Source organism: Oncorhynchus mykiss, chromosome 19 (assembly GCF_057628025.1).
Source record: "Oncorhynchus mykiss isolate SJ-2025 chromosome 19, ASM5762802v1, whole genome shotgun sequence".
NCBI lineage: Eukaryota > Metazoa > Chordata > Actinopteri > Salmoniformes > Salmonidae > Oncorhynchus > Oncorhynchus mykiss.
This window is the reverse complement of record NC_143040.1, coordinates 67,892,463-67,908,788: the sequence shown is the minus strand read 5'-3', so window position 1 is coordinate 67,908,788 and position 16,326 is coordinate 67,892,463. Positions and strand designations below refer to the sequence as shown.

Below are 16,326 nucleotides of genomic sequence, written 5' to 3'. Positions count from 1 at the left end.
TCTATAGTCTAATAGCTGCAAAACGATGTATAGCCATCAATCTGAAAGCCTCAAATCCAATCTCAATAACAAACTTGAGGACTGAACTATCTAACTACATCCTATTAGACTATATATTATCAAATCGAACATAAAGCAGACATATTTGACAGCATTTGGAAACCGTAGGTTGACCAAAGTGCTGCATAGTGGACGTTTTGTTTTGTGTTGTTTTTGTTTGTGTATGTCAGTTTGTTTTGGTTCGATTTTTTGGCCTTAGTGTTTTGCTTGTGGATCCCTCTGTGTGAATGAATGTAGATTTCTGTGGGTGGGTGGGGAGCGGGTGGGAGGGAGATGTATATTGACGCTGTGAGATTATACTTTTTGTATTTATTTATTGTTTTTAAAAAAGGTGTGTATTTAGTCCCCCTCTGTCTCCCTGTTCACCCACGACTGCGTGGCCACGCATGACTCCAAACCATCATCAAGTGATGTGTTATTGACTGTACGTTTGTACGTTTGTTTATGTGTAACTCTGTGTTGTTGTTTTTGTCGCACTGCTTTGCTTTATCTTGGCCAGGTCGCAGTTGTAAATGAGAACTTGTTCTCAACTGGCCTACCTGGTTAAATAAAGGTGAAATAAAAAATTTAAAAAATCAAGGCCTAATCACCGACAACAATGAGACTGACAACAATGAGACTGCCAACAGAGAGGAGGTCAGAGACCTGGCAGTGTGGTGCCAGGAGAACAATCTCTCTCTCAACGACAGCAAGACAAAGGAGCTGATCGTGGACTACGGGAAATGGACAGGCGAGCATGCCCCCATTCACATCGAAGAGGCTGTAGTGGACTGGGTCAGCCCAGTACATCACTGGGGCCGAGCTCCCTGCCATCCACGACCTCCATACCAGTCGGTGTAAGAGGAAGACCCGAAAATCTTTCAAAGACCCCAGCCATAGACTGTTCACTCTGCTACCGCACGGCAAGCGGTTCTGGAGAGACATGTCTGGGCCCAAAAAGCACCGGAACAGCTTCTACCCCCAAAATATGTTATTTTTTTATTGTCACGTAGACCAGATCGGTAAAGTGAAAAGTCTTGTTTTACAGGATCAGTCATAGTAGTACAACACCCATAGAGCAAATTTAGGGTCAAGTGCCTTGCTCAAGGGCACATTGACATGTTTTTCATCTTGTCGGCCCAGGTATTTGAACCAGCGACCTTTCAGTTACTGACCCAACGCTCTAACTGCAAGGCTAACTGCCTATTTGCATTGACTCTTTTTTGCTCTGACCCTCTTATGCTGACTATGCACAGTGAACACTCACTGAACTTGGGACTGGTACTCCGTGTATAGTCATCATTGTAAATAAGAATTTGTTCTTAACTGACTTGCCTAGTTAATGAAAGGTTAAATAAATAAAATAAATAAATACATATCCCTGTTATTGTTATATTGCGTTATTATTTTTCTACTTTTATTAGCCAATTGTGTTACTTCTGCAATGTTGAGGAAAGGCTCGTAAGTAAGCATTTCACGGTAAAAGTGTACATCTGTTGTATTCGGCGCATCTGACAAAATGTGATGTGATTTGCTCCGAGGGGACTTTTATTATGAAGTTGAACTTCAGGGTAGAAGTTTTACCCGGATGTAATTGTTCAACGTTGGAGAAATTAATGACAACAATATACTGTTGATAAAGAACAATTCCTAAATAGATAAGAAACGAGGTCGGAGCGTCTTCACTCATCATGTAAAGTAAGGGGTAAGTTAGTTACTAGCTGCTAACCTGTAGTTCCCACTCGGGTCCTAACGTTATTCCTTTACTATGTTTAAAGGCGAATTGGCTTTGGATGCCAAAAACAGCCAAATACTCCATCTAAACGAGAATCGAATCTCAATTGCGGTAGCTACCTTTCTCGAAACATAAATCCCTCTACTGGTATGTTCATATCGAATACAAATAATGTCACAAACGCAAAATACACATGCATGTACACCAGAGGCTGGAACATGCGTTGTAAAAAATGTCGATTTTGTCTGTGTAATAACACTCATCCTATAATATGAAAGATCAAGGTACAAAACCGTACTGCAAGCGATGAGTGTTAATCTTCAGACCGATCGTCGATGCTCTTGACCAAACTCCCCCTTACAGAAGACACTTTCGTCCAATCACTCATGTGTAAAGGAACTGAGAGTCATGATCAAGGGCTAGCTAGCATGCAGCTGCTTAGCCGGGTGTTGGGTTGGCTAGTAACTGCTTGTTGTGTTGTGAACACGCCTTAGGCTGTGAATAGGGCATGCTTTGTGTGTGTAATATGATTTATGTATGTGTAATGGAGGTCAAAACGTGCCGTAAACTCACTCCACAGTTAGTTTGAATTGAGTTGTCCAGGAGGGAGGTCACGTGTGTTGCGGTGCAGGAAACCACTGGTTCGAGCTCGGTATTGGGCAGTCTGAAAGTGGCTGTTAACGTTGACGTCGGTTTCATATGTAGTTAGCTAGCTATGCAAAGACCGAGGGTGCTGGAAGTATCAAGGTTCGTTTCTGTTCTCATTGTGGCCCACTGCAGAGCTAGGTTGCTGCAACTCCTAAATGCCAGGGAGGGAGACTGCTTGTAATTTAAGACTTAATGTCATAGCTACAGTAGCTAAGCCAATTTTTAGGTCTGTGGGTTTCTAAAAGTTGCCTAATTCTCTTCCTTTTGTGAGCAGGCTCAGGACAGCAACATGGGCAGAAGCAACAGCACTACCTCGCGCGGTGTTCCAGTGGTGCTGGTGTGCCTTGGTGCTCTGCTATTGGGCAATGTGGTGATCTACTTGTACCTGGACTCGCTGCAGCAGAGTGGCGACGGCGACCCCCACCTGACTCCTCATGGGGCATGTCCGCCCCGTCACTTTAGGATGGCCAACATGAGGAACTGTTCGCCCTGGCTGGAGTGTCCACAAGTCCGCACAGAGGTGCGCAAGTTGAAGATGATCGGCCAGGGAGCTGTTAAGCAGGTTAGCCACACAACAACAGAGAAAATCGAAACATATGCCCAATTTCATTTGACGTAACAAACCTGAATACATAACAAAACCTGAAGTGTTTATTCAGTGTCCTCCTCCCCCTCCCATAGGTTTTCCTGTCCGAGTGGAAGGGTCACAAAGTAGCCCTGTCCAAGCTCTCCTCTCCGGAGTACCAGGAGGACTTCCTCCATGGGCTCTCCATGCTCCAGGCCCTCCAAGGGCCCCATGTGGTGGTGCTGGTAGGCCTGTGCTCAGAGGACCACACCCTGGTCACAGAGTACCATCCGCTGGGCTCTCTGCTCAACCTGGATGCCGTGCTGGCCCAGGAGAGGCACCGCGTACGGGACACCTGGCAGACTCGCCTGCGGCTGGCACTGGACTACATCTCCATTCTCCATTACCTCCACACCAGCCCCACCGGGACCAGAGTCATGTGTGACTCGAATGACCTGGTGAAAACCCTGTCACAGTTCCTGCTGACCAGCGACTTCCACCTGGTGGTCAATGACCTGGATGCCCTGCCAGAGGTCGGGGCCCCTGCAGGCTTGCTAGTGAGATGCGGCCACCGGGAGCTCACAGGGGAATTTGTGGCCCCAGAGCAGCTGTGGCCCCATAGTGACGGCCAGCCATTTGTCGATGAGCTTATGCCGGGGTACGACGAAAAAACGGACATTTGGAAGATTCCAGATGTTACACGTTTCCTGATGGGGAGGGTAGCGGGAGGTGACGTGGTCCACTTCCATCTCTTTCAGATCAACGGGGAGTGTAAGAGAAGAGACCCTCATCTTCGCCCCTCTGCAATGGATGTCCTGAGCGTGTACAGATCAGTCTATGCAACCATGATGAGAGACAGTCCCGGTCCTGGTGGCTCCAGAGACATGCTTTAATCTCACTTTGTCTTTGTACTGATAAGAAACTGGACCGTGTAATTAAAAATAAAATATATTTTTTTGTCACAGTTTTATAATTTACCCTTTGAGATGTTACTTTTGAAAATCAAATAACAATTTATTATTATTATTATTATTATTATTATTATTATTATATTTGCTCACTTTTATCTTCGATGCATTTGTGTTGAAATAATCTGTACAGTCTCTGCTGCAAGTAGCCCATAATGTCATATGATGTGCTCCAGGACACAGGGTGGCGCTAACGCACCCGTTATTCCATTAACAGCTGACAGAAAACCTTCGCGCATAATAGAGGGAATTCCCTTCCAAACATGGGGTGTATTAATTAAAAACAATTGTTGCAAAACAATTAGTATTTTGCAACAGAAACCGTTTACGCCAAACGGAAAACGTTTTGCAACAGAAAACGAGAGTTTCTATAGGACAAACTCAGGTAGGTCCCGCCCCGTTCGGTTCTTAACCGGTTTCCGTTGCAAGACGTGATGAATACATCCCTGTTTTGTGGATTGTTGTAGCACATCGGACACTTCCCGTTTTCCGTAATTGTGTAATTATCCGACCTTTCGCTGATCTTGACTGTTTCGGAGGATACAGTCTAGTACCGCAATTTAACAATGTTTGCAGTCAGGAGTGCATTCCGCCTGGGTGCAAGAATCACTGAGATTTCAAGACGAGGATGCGCTGCCGGTCTTCCCGTGGATGATGTCGTCAACGGGCTTACCGAGGAGCAGATACAAGTAACGTTAGATAACTGAAGTAGCTAACTTTCAACTAACGTTAGCTAGCTAACGACCAAAGACAGCTGACATTCAGTCAACAAGCTCAAATGAAAGTCTGTATTGTGGGGTTGTTGTTTTTTTAAATGAAGGAACAAAACAGAAAGGTGTCAAGGACGCGTAGCAAGTGTTAAAGGCCAAAATGACGGACTGCTACTGTTATGACATAACTGTTGTGTCGAGAGTCTTTATTTAGATGGCTTTTGGTTGTACTAACTACCTATATTGCCTGGACATCGAGACGCTCGTTGTTCAGCTCAGTTAGGCTATCAGCTGTAGCTCACTAGTAGTCGGTTCAGAGCAAATTTATGCACGGGGCAAACGATGCTTTCAGACCTCTGGTAGCTACTGGTATGATCCTAGACAAAGGTTACATGCGGACAGCTAACGTTGGTGTGGACGAGGGGTGGGTTTCTTGTGCAGCTTTTGATTGGGTGAAAGTTCGTGCATGCATGTGACGCTGCTTCGCTCTGAAGGGGAATAAACTACGTTTTGCATAACAATATCAAAATATGTTCAAATGTATTTATATAGCCCTTCGTACATCAGCTGATATCTCAAAGTGCTGTACAGAAACCCAGCCTAAAACCCCAAACAGCAAGCAATGCAGGTGTAGAAGCACGGTGGCTAGGAAAAACTCCCTAGAAAGGCAAAACCTAGGAAGAAACCTAGAGAGGAACCAGGCTGTTGATACTATCTAGTAGTTATTGTATTGATACATTTGTTTTTTAACAGTACTCTTAACAGTATACATGTGAACATATTCCGTTTGAAATTCATGTCGATACATTTTTCTTTATATTTTCGCTGTCATTCCCTATTTTGTCCAGCTCCGACAGACAATCCGGAGGTTCCTAGCCGAGAAACTGGCACCCATTGCCGATGAGATTGACAAGAGCAATGAATTTGTTGGGATGCGGGTGAGATGATGAAATATACTATTCTAATAAGAATTAGCAAGCTAGGACAACCTTACCATAACACGATGTAGTGTGTGGTATTCCTCTTGAATAATTGTATTATCTTAATGTTTGCTGCACTACAAACAGTATAATCCACCTCAAATGAATAACAACGCATCATTAGGATCCATGACCTAAATCATACAAATACTGGACATTGAATTACAATAGAGCTTAATGTTCTTCATGTAGGTCTACATTGAGTGTGTATTTTGGGACTAAAAATATGAACTTTGTAAGGCCCCTGGTTTACACCTGGTAACCTCTTGGGTTGTTTTTTTTTCATGCAGGACTTTTGGAGGGACATGGGTGATATGGGACTTCTGGGTATCACTGCCCCATGTAAGAGATGGATTCTGATTTGGGTTGATGTATCACTATGCTATTTATCCCGGCGTAAAAATAGTTTACTGGTAGTTTCATCAATGACCATGATGGTGATCTGATGTAGAAGTAGCATCATAACTATGTTAACCCCCCCCCCCCCCCACAGTGGATTATGGTGGTTCAGGATTGGGTTACCTAGATCATGTGATTGTGATGGAGGAAATGTCGCGAGTGTCGGCAGCTGTCGCCCTCAGCTACGGGGCCCATTCAAACCTCTGTGTCAATCAGATGGTGCGCCATGGCAACACGAAGCAGAAGGACAAGTACATGGCCAAGGTGTGGATGATAATTGTAGTCCCATGCATGCTTAACGCACTCTGAAGTATACAGGCAGCCTCAAAGTGCAATAGCCAGGTGTTCTTTTTATTTCTTTGATATGAAATGTATACCGTTGTCTTTTCCCAACTCAGGACAGGAGAGCATGTTTGTGTCTACTCTATACAGGCAGTTTCACATTGAAATAGCTATGTTTCAGTGCATTCAGAAACTATTCAGACCCCTTCACTTTTTCTACGTTACAACCTTATTCTAAAATGGATTAAATTGTTTTTTCCCCTCATCAATCTACACACAATACCCTATAATGACAAAGCAAAAAAAGTAACTATCACATTTTACTTAAGTATTCAGAACCTTTACTCAGTACTTTGTTGAAGCACTTTGGCAGCATTTACAGCCTTGAGTCTACTTGGGTATGACGCTACAAGCTTGGCACACCTGTATTTGGGGAGTTTCTCTAATTCTTCTCTGCAGATCCTCTCAAGCTCTGTCAGGTTGGATGGGGAGCATCGCTGCACAGCTATTTTCAGGTCTCTCCAGAGATGTTCTATCGGGTTCAAGTCCGGGCTCAGGCTGGGCCACTCAAGGAAATTCAGACTTGTCCCGAAGCCACTCCTGGGTTGGCTTGGCTTTGTGCCTAAGGTCATTGTCCTGTTGGAAGGATAACCTTTTGCCCCAGTCTGAGGTCCTGAGTGCTCTGGAGCAGATCAAGGATATCTCTGTATTTTGCTCCGTTCGTCTTTCCCTCAATCCTGACCAGTCTCCCTGTCCCTGCTGCTGAAAAACATCCCCACACCATGACGCTGCTACCACCATGCTTCACCGTAGGGATGGTGGCAGGTTTCCTCCAGAAGTGACACTTGGCAGAGAGTTCAATCTTGTTTTTAGGTGCCTTTTGGCAAACTGAGCGGGCGGTCATATGCCTTTTTACTGAGGAGTGGCTTCCATTTGGCCATTTTACCATAAAGGCCTCAACGGTGGAGTGCTGCAGAGATGGTTGTCCTTCGGGAAGGTTCTCCCATCGCCCATAGCGGAACTCTGGCTCTCTGTCAGAGTGACCATCGGGTTCTTGGTCACCTCCCTTCTCTGCCGATTTCTCAGTTTGGCCGGGCGACCAGCTCTAGGAAGAGTCTTGGTGGTTCCAAACTTCCTCCATTTAAGAATGATGGAGGCCACTGTGTTCTGGGGATCTTCAATGTTGCAGCCTTTTTGTGTGGTACCCTTCCCCAGATCTGTGCCTCGACACAATCTTGTCTCGGAGCTCTACAGACAATTCCTTTGACCTCATGGCTTGGTTTTTGCTTTGACATGCACTGTCAATTGTGGGACCTTTATATAGACAGGTGTGGGCCTTTCCAACTTTCCAAATCCTGTCCAATCAATTAAATTGACTACTAGTGGACTCCAAGTTGTAGAAACATCTCAAGGATGATCAATGGAAACGGGATGTTCCTGAACTCAATTTTGAGACTCATAGCAAAGGGTCTGAATGCTTACGTAAATATGCTATTTATTTGTTATTTATTTTGAATACATTTGAAATCATTTAAAAAAACTTGTCGTTATGGGGTATTGTGTGTAGATTGAGAAACAATTGCTTTAATACATTTTAGAATAAGGCTGTAACGTAACAATGTGGGGAAAAAGTCTAGGTCTGAATACTTTATGAATGCACTGTATGTCTTATCGTTCTAATATAATGTCCCCAGCTCATGACAGGAGAGCACGTGGGTGCCTTGGCAATGAGTGAGCCCAATGCCGGATCCGATGTGGTGTCCATGAAACTGAAGGCCAGGAAAGAAGGTGAGCCCTCTGGAATACTCTCCTTAAAATCCCTTTCCGTAGTAGCACAAGTTCCCTGAGCTAGTTCCTTACCTTTTTTTAAAATGGGCATAATTGCTCATACTGCTGTCCGTCTCCTCTCTGGGTTTTTATTTTGCTGAAGGTGACCACTACGTTCTTAACGGTGGAAAGTTCTGGATTACCAACGGGCCAGATGCAGACGTTCTCATTGTGTACGCTAAGACAGACCCGGAGGCTCACCAAAAGGGCATCACAGCTTTCATTGTGGAGAAGGCAAGTATTTATCTCAGGCAATGAAACCAAACGCCTTCCATATTCCACTTACAACAGCTTCACCAGTTATGGGTCTGGGCCTGTTTACATTTGACCAGTTATGGGTCTGGGCCTGTTTACATTTGACCAGTTATGGGTCTGGGCCTGTTTACGTTTGACCAGTTATGGGTCTGGGCCTGTTTACGTTTGACCAGTTATGGGTCTGGGCCTGTTTACGTTTGACCAGTTATGGGTCTGGGCCTGTTTACGTTTGACCAGTTATGGGTCTGGGCCTGTTTACGTTTGACCAGTTATGGGTCTGGGCCTGTTTACGTTTGACCAGTTATGGGTCTGGGCCTGTTTACGTTTGACCAGTTATGGGTCTGGGCCTGTTTACGTTTGACCAGTTATGGGTCTGGGCCTGTTTACGTTTGACCAGTTATGGGTCTGGGCCTGTTTACGTTTGACCAGTTATGGGTCTGGGCCTGTTTACGTTTGACCAGTTATGGGTCTGGGCCTGTTTACGTTTGACCAGTTATGGGTCTGGGCCTGTTTACGTTTGACCAGTTATGGGTCTGGGCCTGTTTATGTTTGACCAGTTATGGGTCTGGGCCTGTTTACGTTTGACCAGTTATGGGTCTGGGCCTGTTTACGTTTGACCAGTAATGGGTCTGGGCCTGTTTACGTTTGACCAGTTATGGGTCTGGGCCTGTTTACGTTTGACCAGTTATGGGTCTGGGCCTGTTTACGTTTGACCAGTTATGGGTCTGGGCCTGTTTACGTTTGACCAGTTATGGGTCTGGGCCTGTTTACGTTTGACCAGTTATGGGTCTGGGCCTCTTTACGTTTGACCAGTTATGGGTCTGGGCCTCTTTACGTTTGACCAGTTATGGGTCTGGGCCTGTTTACGTTTGACCAGTTATGGGTCTGGGCCTGTTTACGTTTGACCAGTTATGGGTCTGGGCCTGTTTACGTTTGACCAGTTATGGGTCTGGGCCTGTTTACGTTTGACCAGTTATGGGTCTGGGCCTGTTTACGTTTGACCAGTTATGGGTCTGGGCCTGTTTACGTTTGACCAGTTATGGGTCTGGGCCTGTTTACGTTTGACCAGTTATGGGTCTGGGCCTGTTTACGTTTGACCAGTTATGGGTCTGGGCCTGTTTACGTTTGACCAGTTATGGGTCTGGGCCTGTTTACGTTTGACCAGTTATGGGTCTGGGCCTGTTTACGTTTGACCAGTTATGGGTCTGGGCCTGTTTACGTTTGACCAGTTATGGGTCTGGGTCTATTCCCTCTTTTTTTTGTTCGGCTTTGAGCAAATTTCAGGTCTGCGGAGTGCAAACTTAAACGTTTTGAAAAGTCTGTGCAACTTCCAGCGTGTGTTTACTGTGAACTCTGAAGCTGTACCCGCTTTAAGTTAGTTTTAAGTGGCCAAGTAGGCTACTGTGTCTATTTGATCATAATGTAGGCCTACCAGAGTGGCCTACAATGGGGAAAATGCATCCTATAACATTTTAACATGGAAATAGCTGTTCTATCAATCAGCCTACAGTAGCAGCCAATGTTTGGTGTTCAATGTAGGCCTACATTCCATGAGACTTTTTTTAAACATACAGGGTTTGGCATTAACCTGTTTATCCACTTGTCCTTCAGACAAGGTGACTGGAAATGTTGTTTAAGCAAACCACTTTACAAAATAAAATGCATTATACCATTTACAGAGAAACAGACAAATTAATGTCCCCTCTGCCTATTGGCAGAGGGAATACAACACTACAACACTGCCCCTTTAAGACAAACTCTTTACCTGACTCGTTTTTCAAATATGTCTAGGAATGTACATGTTTTGTGCTCTTGTAGGAAGCAATCACTCCCCTATTGCTGACTACAAATTATCTATAACTGGGCTAATGACTCACTAACTAGCAAAGGATATGAACAAAATGTGCACACGTGGCTACATTCAGCTCTCGCTTTGAGCTCAAAACAAGCGCATCTACTCACAACTGCTTATGCTGTAAACACAGTCCAGTTCAAAGTAAATGGACAGATCCATATATGGTCTGTTTGCATATAGGCCTATTGCAGCTCTGATTGGTTATGCCGCACCGGTCTGTGTAGAGTACGGCCTGAGTCCTGTGTGTCAATGCAATAGATTCCTACTCCAATGCGTTCTGCCTACAACAAAATATCTTGCGTAGTTTTTGTTTCGGGTATGTTGTATTGAAAGTGGCTAATATTGCGTTGCTTCGATCACAATTGCCACAGTAAAGGGAAATGTTGCGTGTTTACTGGGAAAACTGTGGAACAGTGGTCACCAACCTTTTCTTAGTCAAGATCACTGAGTCAAAAATGCAAGCTGAGATCTACTGCTCAGATTATATTTATATATATATATATATATATATGACTTAAACGTAAGCCTATGCAACATTAACCAATTAAAAACAGTACTGTAGCAATGAGGTTTGTGCAGTAAGCTGTAGGCCCAATACATTAATACCGCATATTGGCTTTTGCTTGAATTGCCCTGCATAGTTCGGGACATGTTTTTCTAAATATTTTTCTCAAATTCTATTTCAAAATTTGAGGCAGGCTATATGATCACACTGGTAATCGATCCGTTGTTGTATTACTTGAGGCCCAGCTCAGTAAACATACTTTTACATTTTTATTTTACTGGCCTGAGGGAGAGGGCAGCAGACTGACGGTCTGCCTCTCAACATCCCTCCCCTCTCCCTTTCCTCCGCTGACACTGACCAAAAAGGGACACTGTCTTTCAGCTGATGGCGAAACTCGAGTCTCACCACATCATTTCTGCCTACAAATTCATGTTACTCCTATGAACAGAGAAAGTCAAATATTCATTGATTATTAAAAGACCAAAGCCGCGAATTATAACAACGCCTGTGGAAATAGGAAGAATATGCATTTTATGTCTTAAGTGTTGAATACAGTCTCTCTCTAGTCATGTTTGTAAATCTCAGTGTCAACTTTGCTTTCTTTTATGCCTGCTAAATTACTGGAGACACAGTAATATGAGCCATCCGATTGGCCAGCGGTAAGCCTATAGTGCACTTGATTTGCTCTCCGGGCCCGCCGGGAAGGCAGCGTTTGTACCTTCAGACACATGAAATGGTTCAAAATGGTAAGTTTGCCTACCCATTGCACATGGCAGCTAAATTGGCTGCACCTACTGGCAATAGAGACAAATAAAACAAAATAGGAACACAAGGCTTTATCGTTGGGTTTTTTACAGAAATGTTTGGCTATCGACTAGGATTGCCTTGGAGGACGATAGACCGGTTGGTGACCACTGCTCTAAAAAGTTGAGTCCAATCTCTGGCTTCTCTCCATGGGCTGATATTTGTTCTGCACGGCAGTCTGGGCTACCGCACGGCAGTCTGGGCTACCGCACGGCAGTCTGGGCTACCGCACGGCAGTCTGGGCTACCGCACGGCAGTCTGGGCTACCGCACGGCAGTCTGGGCTACCGCACGGCAGTCTGGGCTACCGCACGGCAGTCTGGGCTACCGCACGGCAGTCTGGGCTACTGCAAGCCCGCATGCAGTTTTAGAGGGACCGTTGTTCTGGACCCGTTTATACTTAACACTTTATTTTATTATGATCAATAATGGAAATGCTTCTGTCTCGGCCTCTACATGGACTTTCCCGACATTACCCAGGTTTCCCAGTAATCGTGTTTTTGGAGGATTATGGATTTCTGGAAAACCTGGGAGTTTTGTGAAAGATACTAGAATTTTGCAACCCTAGTCTGGACATATTGGTAAATTGTGTCCAACTTTTATTCCTACAGGGTATGCCAGGGTTTAGTACAGCACAGAAGCTGGATAAACTGGGAATGAGGGGATCCAACACTTGTGAACTTATCTTTGAGGACTGCAAGATTCCAGGTGTGTGTGCCTGAGCGTGTATGCACATTTGTGTGAGTGTATTCAGTAATATTTTGTATCATAATGAATTATGTTTTCAATTGCAACGGTGTCTTTTGATTACAGTGGAGAATGTCTTGGGTCCTCTCAACAAGGGAGTCTATGTGATGATGACTGGACTCGACCTGGAGAGACTTGTGCTCGCAGCAGGACCTATCGGGTAAATATACATATTCTAACACACCTATTCTGTCTACATCTATCTAAACAGCAAAAAAGTGTCCCCTTTTCAGGGCCCTGTCGTTCAAAGACATTCACAGATCTTCATTGTAAAGGGTTTAAACACTGTTTCCCATGCTTGTTCAATGAACCATAAACAATTAATGAACATGCACCTGTGGAACGGTCATTAAGACACTAACAGCTTACAGACCGTAGACAATTAAGGTCACAGTTATGAAAACTTAGGACACTAAAGAGGCCTTTCTACTGACTCTGAAAAACACAAAGAGATGCCCGGCGTCCCTGCTCATCTGTGTGAACGTGCCTTAGACATGCTGCAAGGAGGCATGAGGACTGTAGATGTGGCTAGGGCAATGAATTGCAATGTCCGTACTGTGATACGCCTAAGACAGCGCTACAGGGAGACCGTACGGGCAGCTGATTATCCTCGCAGTGGCAGACCACGTGCAACAACACCTGCACAGGATCGGTACATCCGAACATCACACCTGTGGGACAGGTACAGGATGGCAACAACAACTGCCCGAGTTAAACCAGGAACGCACAATCCCTCCATCAGTGCTCAGACTGTCCACAATAGGCTAAGAGAGGCTGGACTGAGGGCTTGTAGGGTTGTTGTCTGGTGAGGACCTGCCTTACATCACCGGCAACAATGTTGCCTATGGACACAAACCCACCGTCGCTGGACCAGACAGGACTGGCAAAAAGTGCTCTTCACTGACGAGTCAAGGTTTTGTCTCACCAAGGGTGATGGTCGGATTCGGGTTTATTGTCGACGGAATGAGCGTTACACCGAGGCCTGTGCTCTGGAGCGGGATCGAGGTAGAGGGTCCTTCATGGTCTTGGGCGGTGTGTCACAGCATCGTCGGACTGAGCTTGTCATTACAGGCAATCTCAACGCTGTGCGTTACATGGAAGACATCCTCCCTCGTGGTACCCTTCCTGCAGGCTCATCCTGACATGACCCTCCAGCATGATAATGCCACCACGCACAGAACGAGCAGTATGGCTGATTTCCTACAAGATAGGAATGTCAACCTTCTGCGACAGCCAGCAAAGATCCCGGATCTCAATCCCATTGAGCACGTCTGGGATTGGAGGGCTAGGGCCATTCCCCCCCCCCCCCCCCCCCCCCCCCAGAAATGCCTGGGGACTTGCAGGTGCCTTGATGGAAGAGTTGGGGTAACATCTCACAGCAAGAACTGACAAATCTGTTGCAGTCATTGAGGAGGAGATGCACTGTATTACTTAATGCAGCTGGTGGCCACACCAGATACTGACTGTTACTTTTGATTTTTGGAGCCCCCCCCCCCTTTGTTCAGGGACACATTATTCAATATCTGTTAGTCACATGTCTGTGGAACTTGTTTAGTTTATGTCTCGGTTGTTGAATCTTATGTTCATACAAATATTTACACGTGTTAAGTTTGAAAATAAACGCAGTTGACAGTGAGGATGTTTTTTTTTTTTTGCTGAGTTTGTTCTGCAATGAAGATAATGCTCCCCTCTTTCAGCATTATGCAAGCTGTGATGGACTTTTCCGTTCCCTACCTGCACGTTAGAGAAGCTTTCGGACAGAAAATTGGACACTTCCAGGTGGGTAATCAACCAAACCATTCTCAGGCGGTCAAATAAGGAAGGGCACTTGTGTCAATCATATTCCACTTACAACAGACCTATTTCTCTTACACACACCACTTCCTTTAAGGTTATAAAATGACTACATTTGATGTGAGAATGAATAATGCTTTCAAGTATAACACTTAGTTTGCCTTTTCTGGAATTGATGTTTTTTTATCCTTCCTACCAGTTGATGCAAGCCAAGATGGCTGACATGTACACCCGCCTGGGTGCATGTAGACAGTATCTGTATAACGTGGCACGAGCCTGTGACAAGGGACACTCCAATTCCATGGTGAGCATTCTGGACAACAACAACAGTCCATTTTATTCATGTGAAATTCATAGATGTAATGTAACAGCAAATATATTGGCTGAAAGTGTTGATGACAAATGTAATGTTACGTTTTATAATGTAATGTGATAGGAAAAAAAAATATTGGATGGCACAGTATTATCTTGGTGTTTATTGTAGGACTGTGCTGGGGTCATTCTTTATTGTGCTGAGAATGCCACTCAAGTTGCTCTGGATGGAATTCAGTGCCTGGGTAAGAACCAAGCCATGCACTTTTATAGAAACATGTTGATCTTTGTAGCTAATGTTAACATTGCATGCTCAACTGTTTTACACTTGTGTTCATCCCAACTATAATCTGTCTGGGGAGGTGGAGGGATTGGAGGGCTTGATTTTCATTTCATTTATGACAAGTCATTGTTGCGTTTCTTCACCTACAGGTGGCAACGGCTACATTAATGATTACCCCATGGGCCGTTTCCTGAGGGACGCCAAGCTGTACGAGATCGGAGCAGGCACCAGTGAGGTGCGCAGGCTCATCATTGGTCGAGCCTTCAATGCCATGTACAAGTAGACCTTGAAAGCTGAAGAGAAGTACACGCATTGGATCACGACTCACCCAAAGGCCTTACACGAAATACCATTATACACTCTTAGAAAGGTTTCTAAAAGGGTTCTTTGCCTGTCCCTGTGTAGGAGAACCCTGTATTGGTTCTAGGTAGAACCCTTTCACCCAATGAAGAACTGTTTTAAGAACCCTTTAGTGAAAAGTTTCTACCTTGGACCAAAACAGTCCCTGTAGGAGAAACAGCCAAGGGAACACTTTATGATTCTCCATATCAGCTTTAGTCACGGGCAACAAGCACCGGAGTAGCACCAACGAATGATGATTCATCTGGTGTGGACTTAGATCTCTGCCTCCAGTGTTTTAGATACAATAAGTAGTCTGGTATCAACCTAATTAAACTGTATTTATCATACTTTTAACATTTCTTGTTATTTCAGTAACAATTTAATTTATGCCATTTTTAATAGGGTTTTATTGATTCTACCTTGCAGTGAAATGACCTTAGTCTATATAGTGGAGGAATCTAGTAGTGTGTGTGTCTGAAGCAGGGAACCATACAATATGCTCTGTTATGCAAATAGTTATTGCAAGCAGCAGCATTTTTAAATCCATGACAAACTTCAGATTAAAATTCCCCCCTTCCGTTAGTTGTTGCCTTCCGTTGGTGTTTCCTGGGTACATGGCTTTGTACACAAGTGGCTACCATTAACGACTTTTAAAACTATCGCTATCTTTTTGTTGTCACGCTTTCTTATTTTTTTTCAAAGTATTTGTAAACTTTCCATTTCTCAGTGGTGTTGAGCTGTGTAGAAAATCTTCTCCATGAATGAATGTGAAGTGAAGCTAGTCAGCAAAAACAATGTACTTGTACCAAACAATGATTTTCTATAATGGAAATATCATTGTTTTACTTTTAAGAGCATATTCAAATGGTTAAATCAACTAAAAATTGTCTGATAGGAAGAACAAAAAAAAATGCAAGATTTGTTCATTCCTCAAGATTTTGTTTCAAACTAAGTATCCAAATTGGTTGGTGTCCTGTTTGTGTAGAATAAAAAATTACTTGGATTTTGCACTAGTGGGCCATGTCTTATTTAAAAATCAAACGGTGCGCCATGTCTAATATTAAAGAAGTCTTGAGGTATTGCTCGCCGGAGGTAGAATACCTCATGATAAGCTGTAGACCACGTTATTTACCAAGAGTTCTCATCTATATTATTTGTAGCTGTGTATTTACCACCACAAACCGATGCTGGCACTAAGACCGCACTCCACAAGCTGTATAAGGCCATAAGCAAATGCTTTTCCAGAAGTGGCGCTCCTGGTGGCCGAGGACTTAAAT

The 16,326-nt window shown here is 44.3% G+C and overlaps 2 protein-coding genes across 4 annotated transcripts; both read left to right on the top strand.

Annotated features, from left to right (window-relative positions):
* The first annotated feature begins 1,588 nt into the window (after nt 1–1,588).
* Nucleotides 1,589–3,955, top strand: pomk (protein O-mannose kinase). 3 transcript variants are annotated; one of them, XM_021574833.3, is made up of 3 exons: nt 1,589–1,744; nt 2,697–2,984; nt 3,104–3,955. In XM_021574833.3, the coding sequence occupies exons 2-3, from the start codon at nt 2,712–2,714 to the stop codon at nt 3,878–3,880; spliced, it is 1,050 nt and encodes a 349-aa protein (XP_021430508.3). In that variant the 5' UTR covers nt 1,589–1,744; nt 2,697–2,711; the 3' UTR covers nt 3,881–3,955. The 3 variants fall into 3 exon arrangements, with proteins under 3 accessions (XP_021430508.3, XP_021430509.3, XP_036811105.2); XM_021574834.3 differs by having other exon boundaries at nt 1,601–1,737; XM_036955210.2 differs by lacking the exon at nt 1,589–1,744 and adding an exon at nt 2,161–2,521.
* A 186-nt stretch (nt 3,956–4,141) lies between these two features.
* ivd (isovaleryl-CoA dehydrogenase) lies at nt 4,142–16,062 on the top strand. Its single transcript, XM_036955209.2, has 12 exons — nt 4,142–4,644; nt 5,514–5,603; nt 5,936–5,987; nt 6,139–6,308; nt 8,021–8,114; nt 8,257–8,387; nt 12,183–12,279; nt 12,385–12,478; nt 14,016–14,097; nt 14,312–14,416; nt 14,597–14,669; nt 14,857–16,062. Exons 1-12 carry the CDS (start codon nt 4,522–4,524, stop codon nt 14,988–14,990), a joined length of 1,245 nt encoding a protein of 414 aa, XP_036811104.1. The 5' UTR covers nt 4,142–4,521; the 3' UTR covers nt 14,991–16,062.
* The last annotated feature ends 264 nt before the right edge of the window (nt 16,063–16,326 follow it).

What these genes read in the sequence shown, in the direction of transcription:
- pomk (XM_021574833.3), top strand. Translation starts at nt 2,712, where the DNA reads ATGGGCAGAAGCAACAGCACTACCTCGCGCGGTGTTCCAGTGGTGCTG. An exon ending in GCCAGGGAGCTGTTAAGCAG is followed by an intron (nt 2,985 to 3,103) that starts GTTAGCCACACA and finishes CCCCTCCCATAG; the next exon opens with GTTTTCCTGTCCGAGTGGAA.
- ivd (XM_036955209.2), top strand. Translation starts at nt 4,522, where the DNA reads ATGTTTGCAGTCAGGAGTGCATTCCGCCTGGGTGCAAGAATCACTGAG. An exon ending in TTACCGAGGAGCAGATACAA is followed by an intron (nt 4,645 to 5,513) that starts GTAACGTTAGAT and finishes TATTTTGTCCAG; the next exon opens with CTCCGACAGACAATCCGGAG. An exon ending in AGGGACACTCCAATTCCATG is followed by an intron (nt 14,417 to 14,596) that starts GTGAGCATTCTG and finishes TGTTTATTGTAG; the next exon opens with GACTGTGCTGGGGTCATTCT.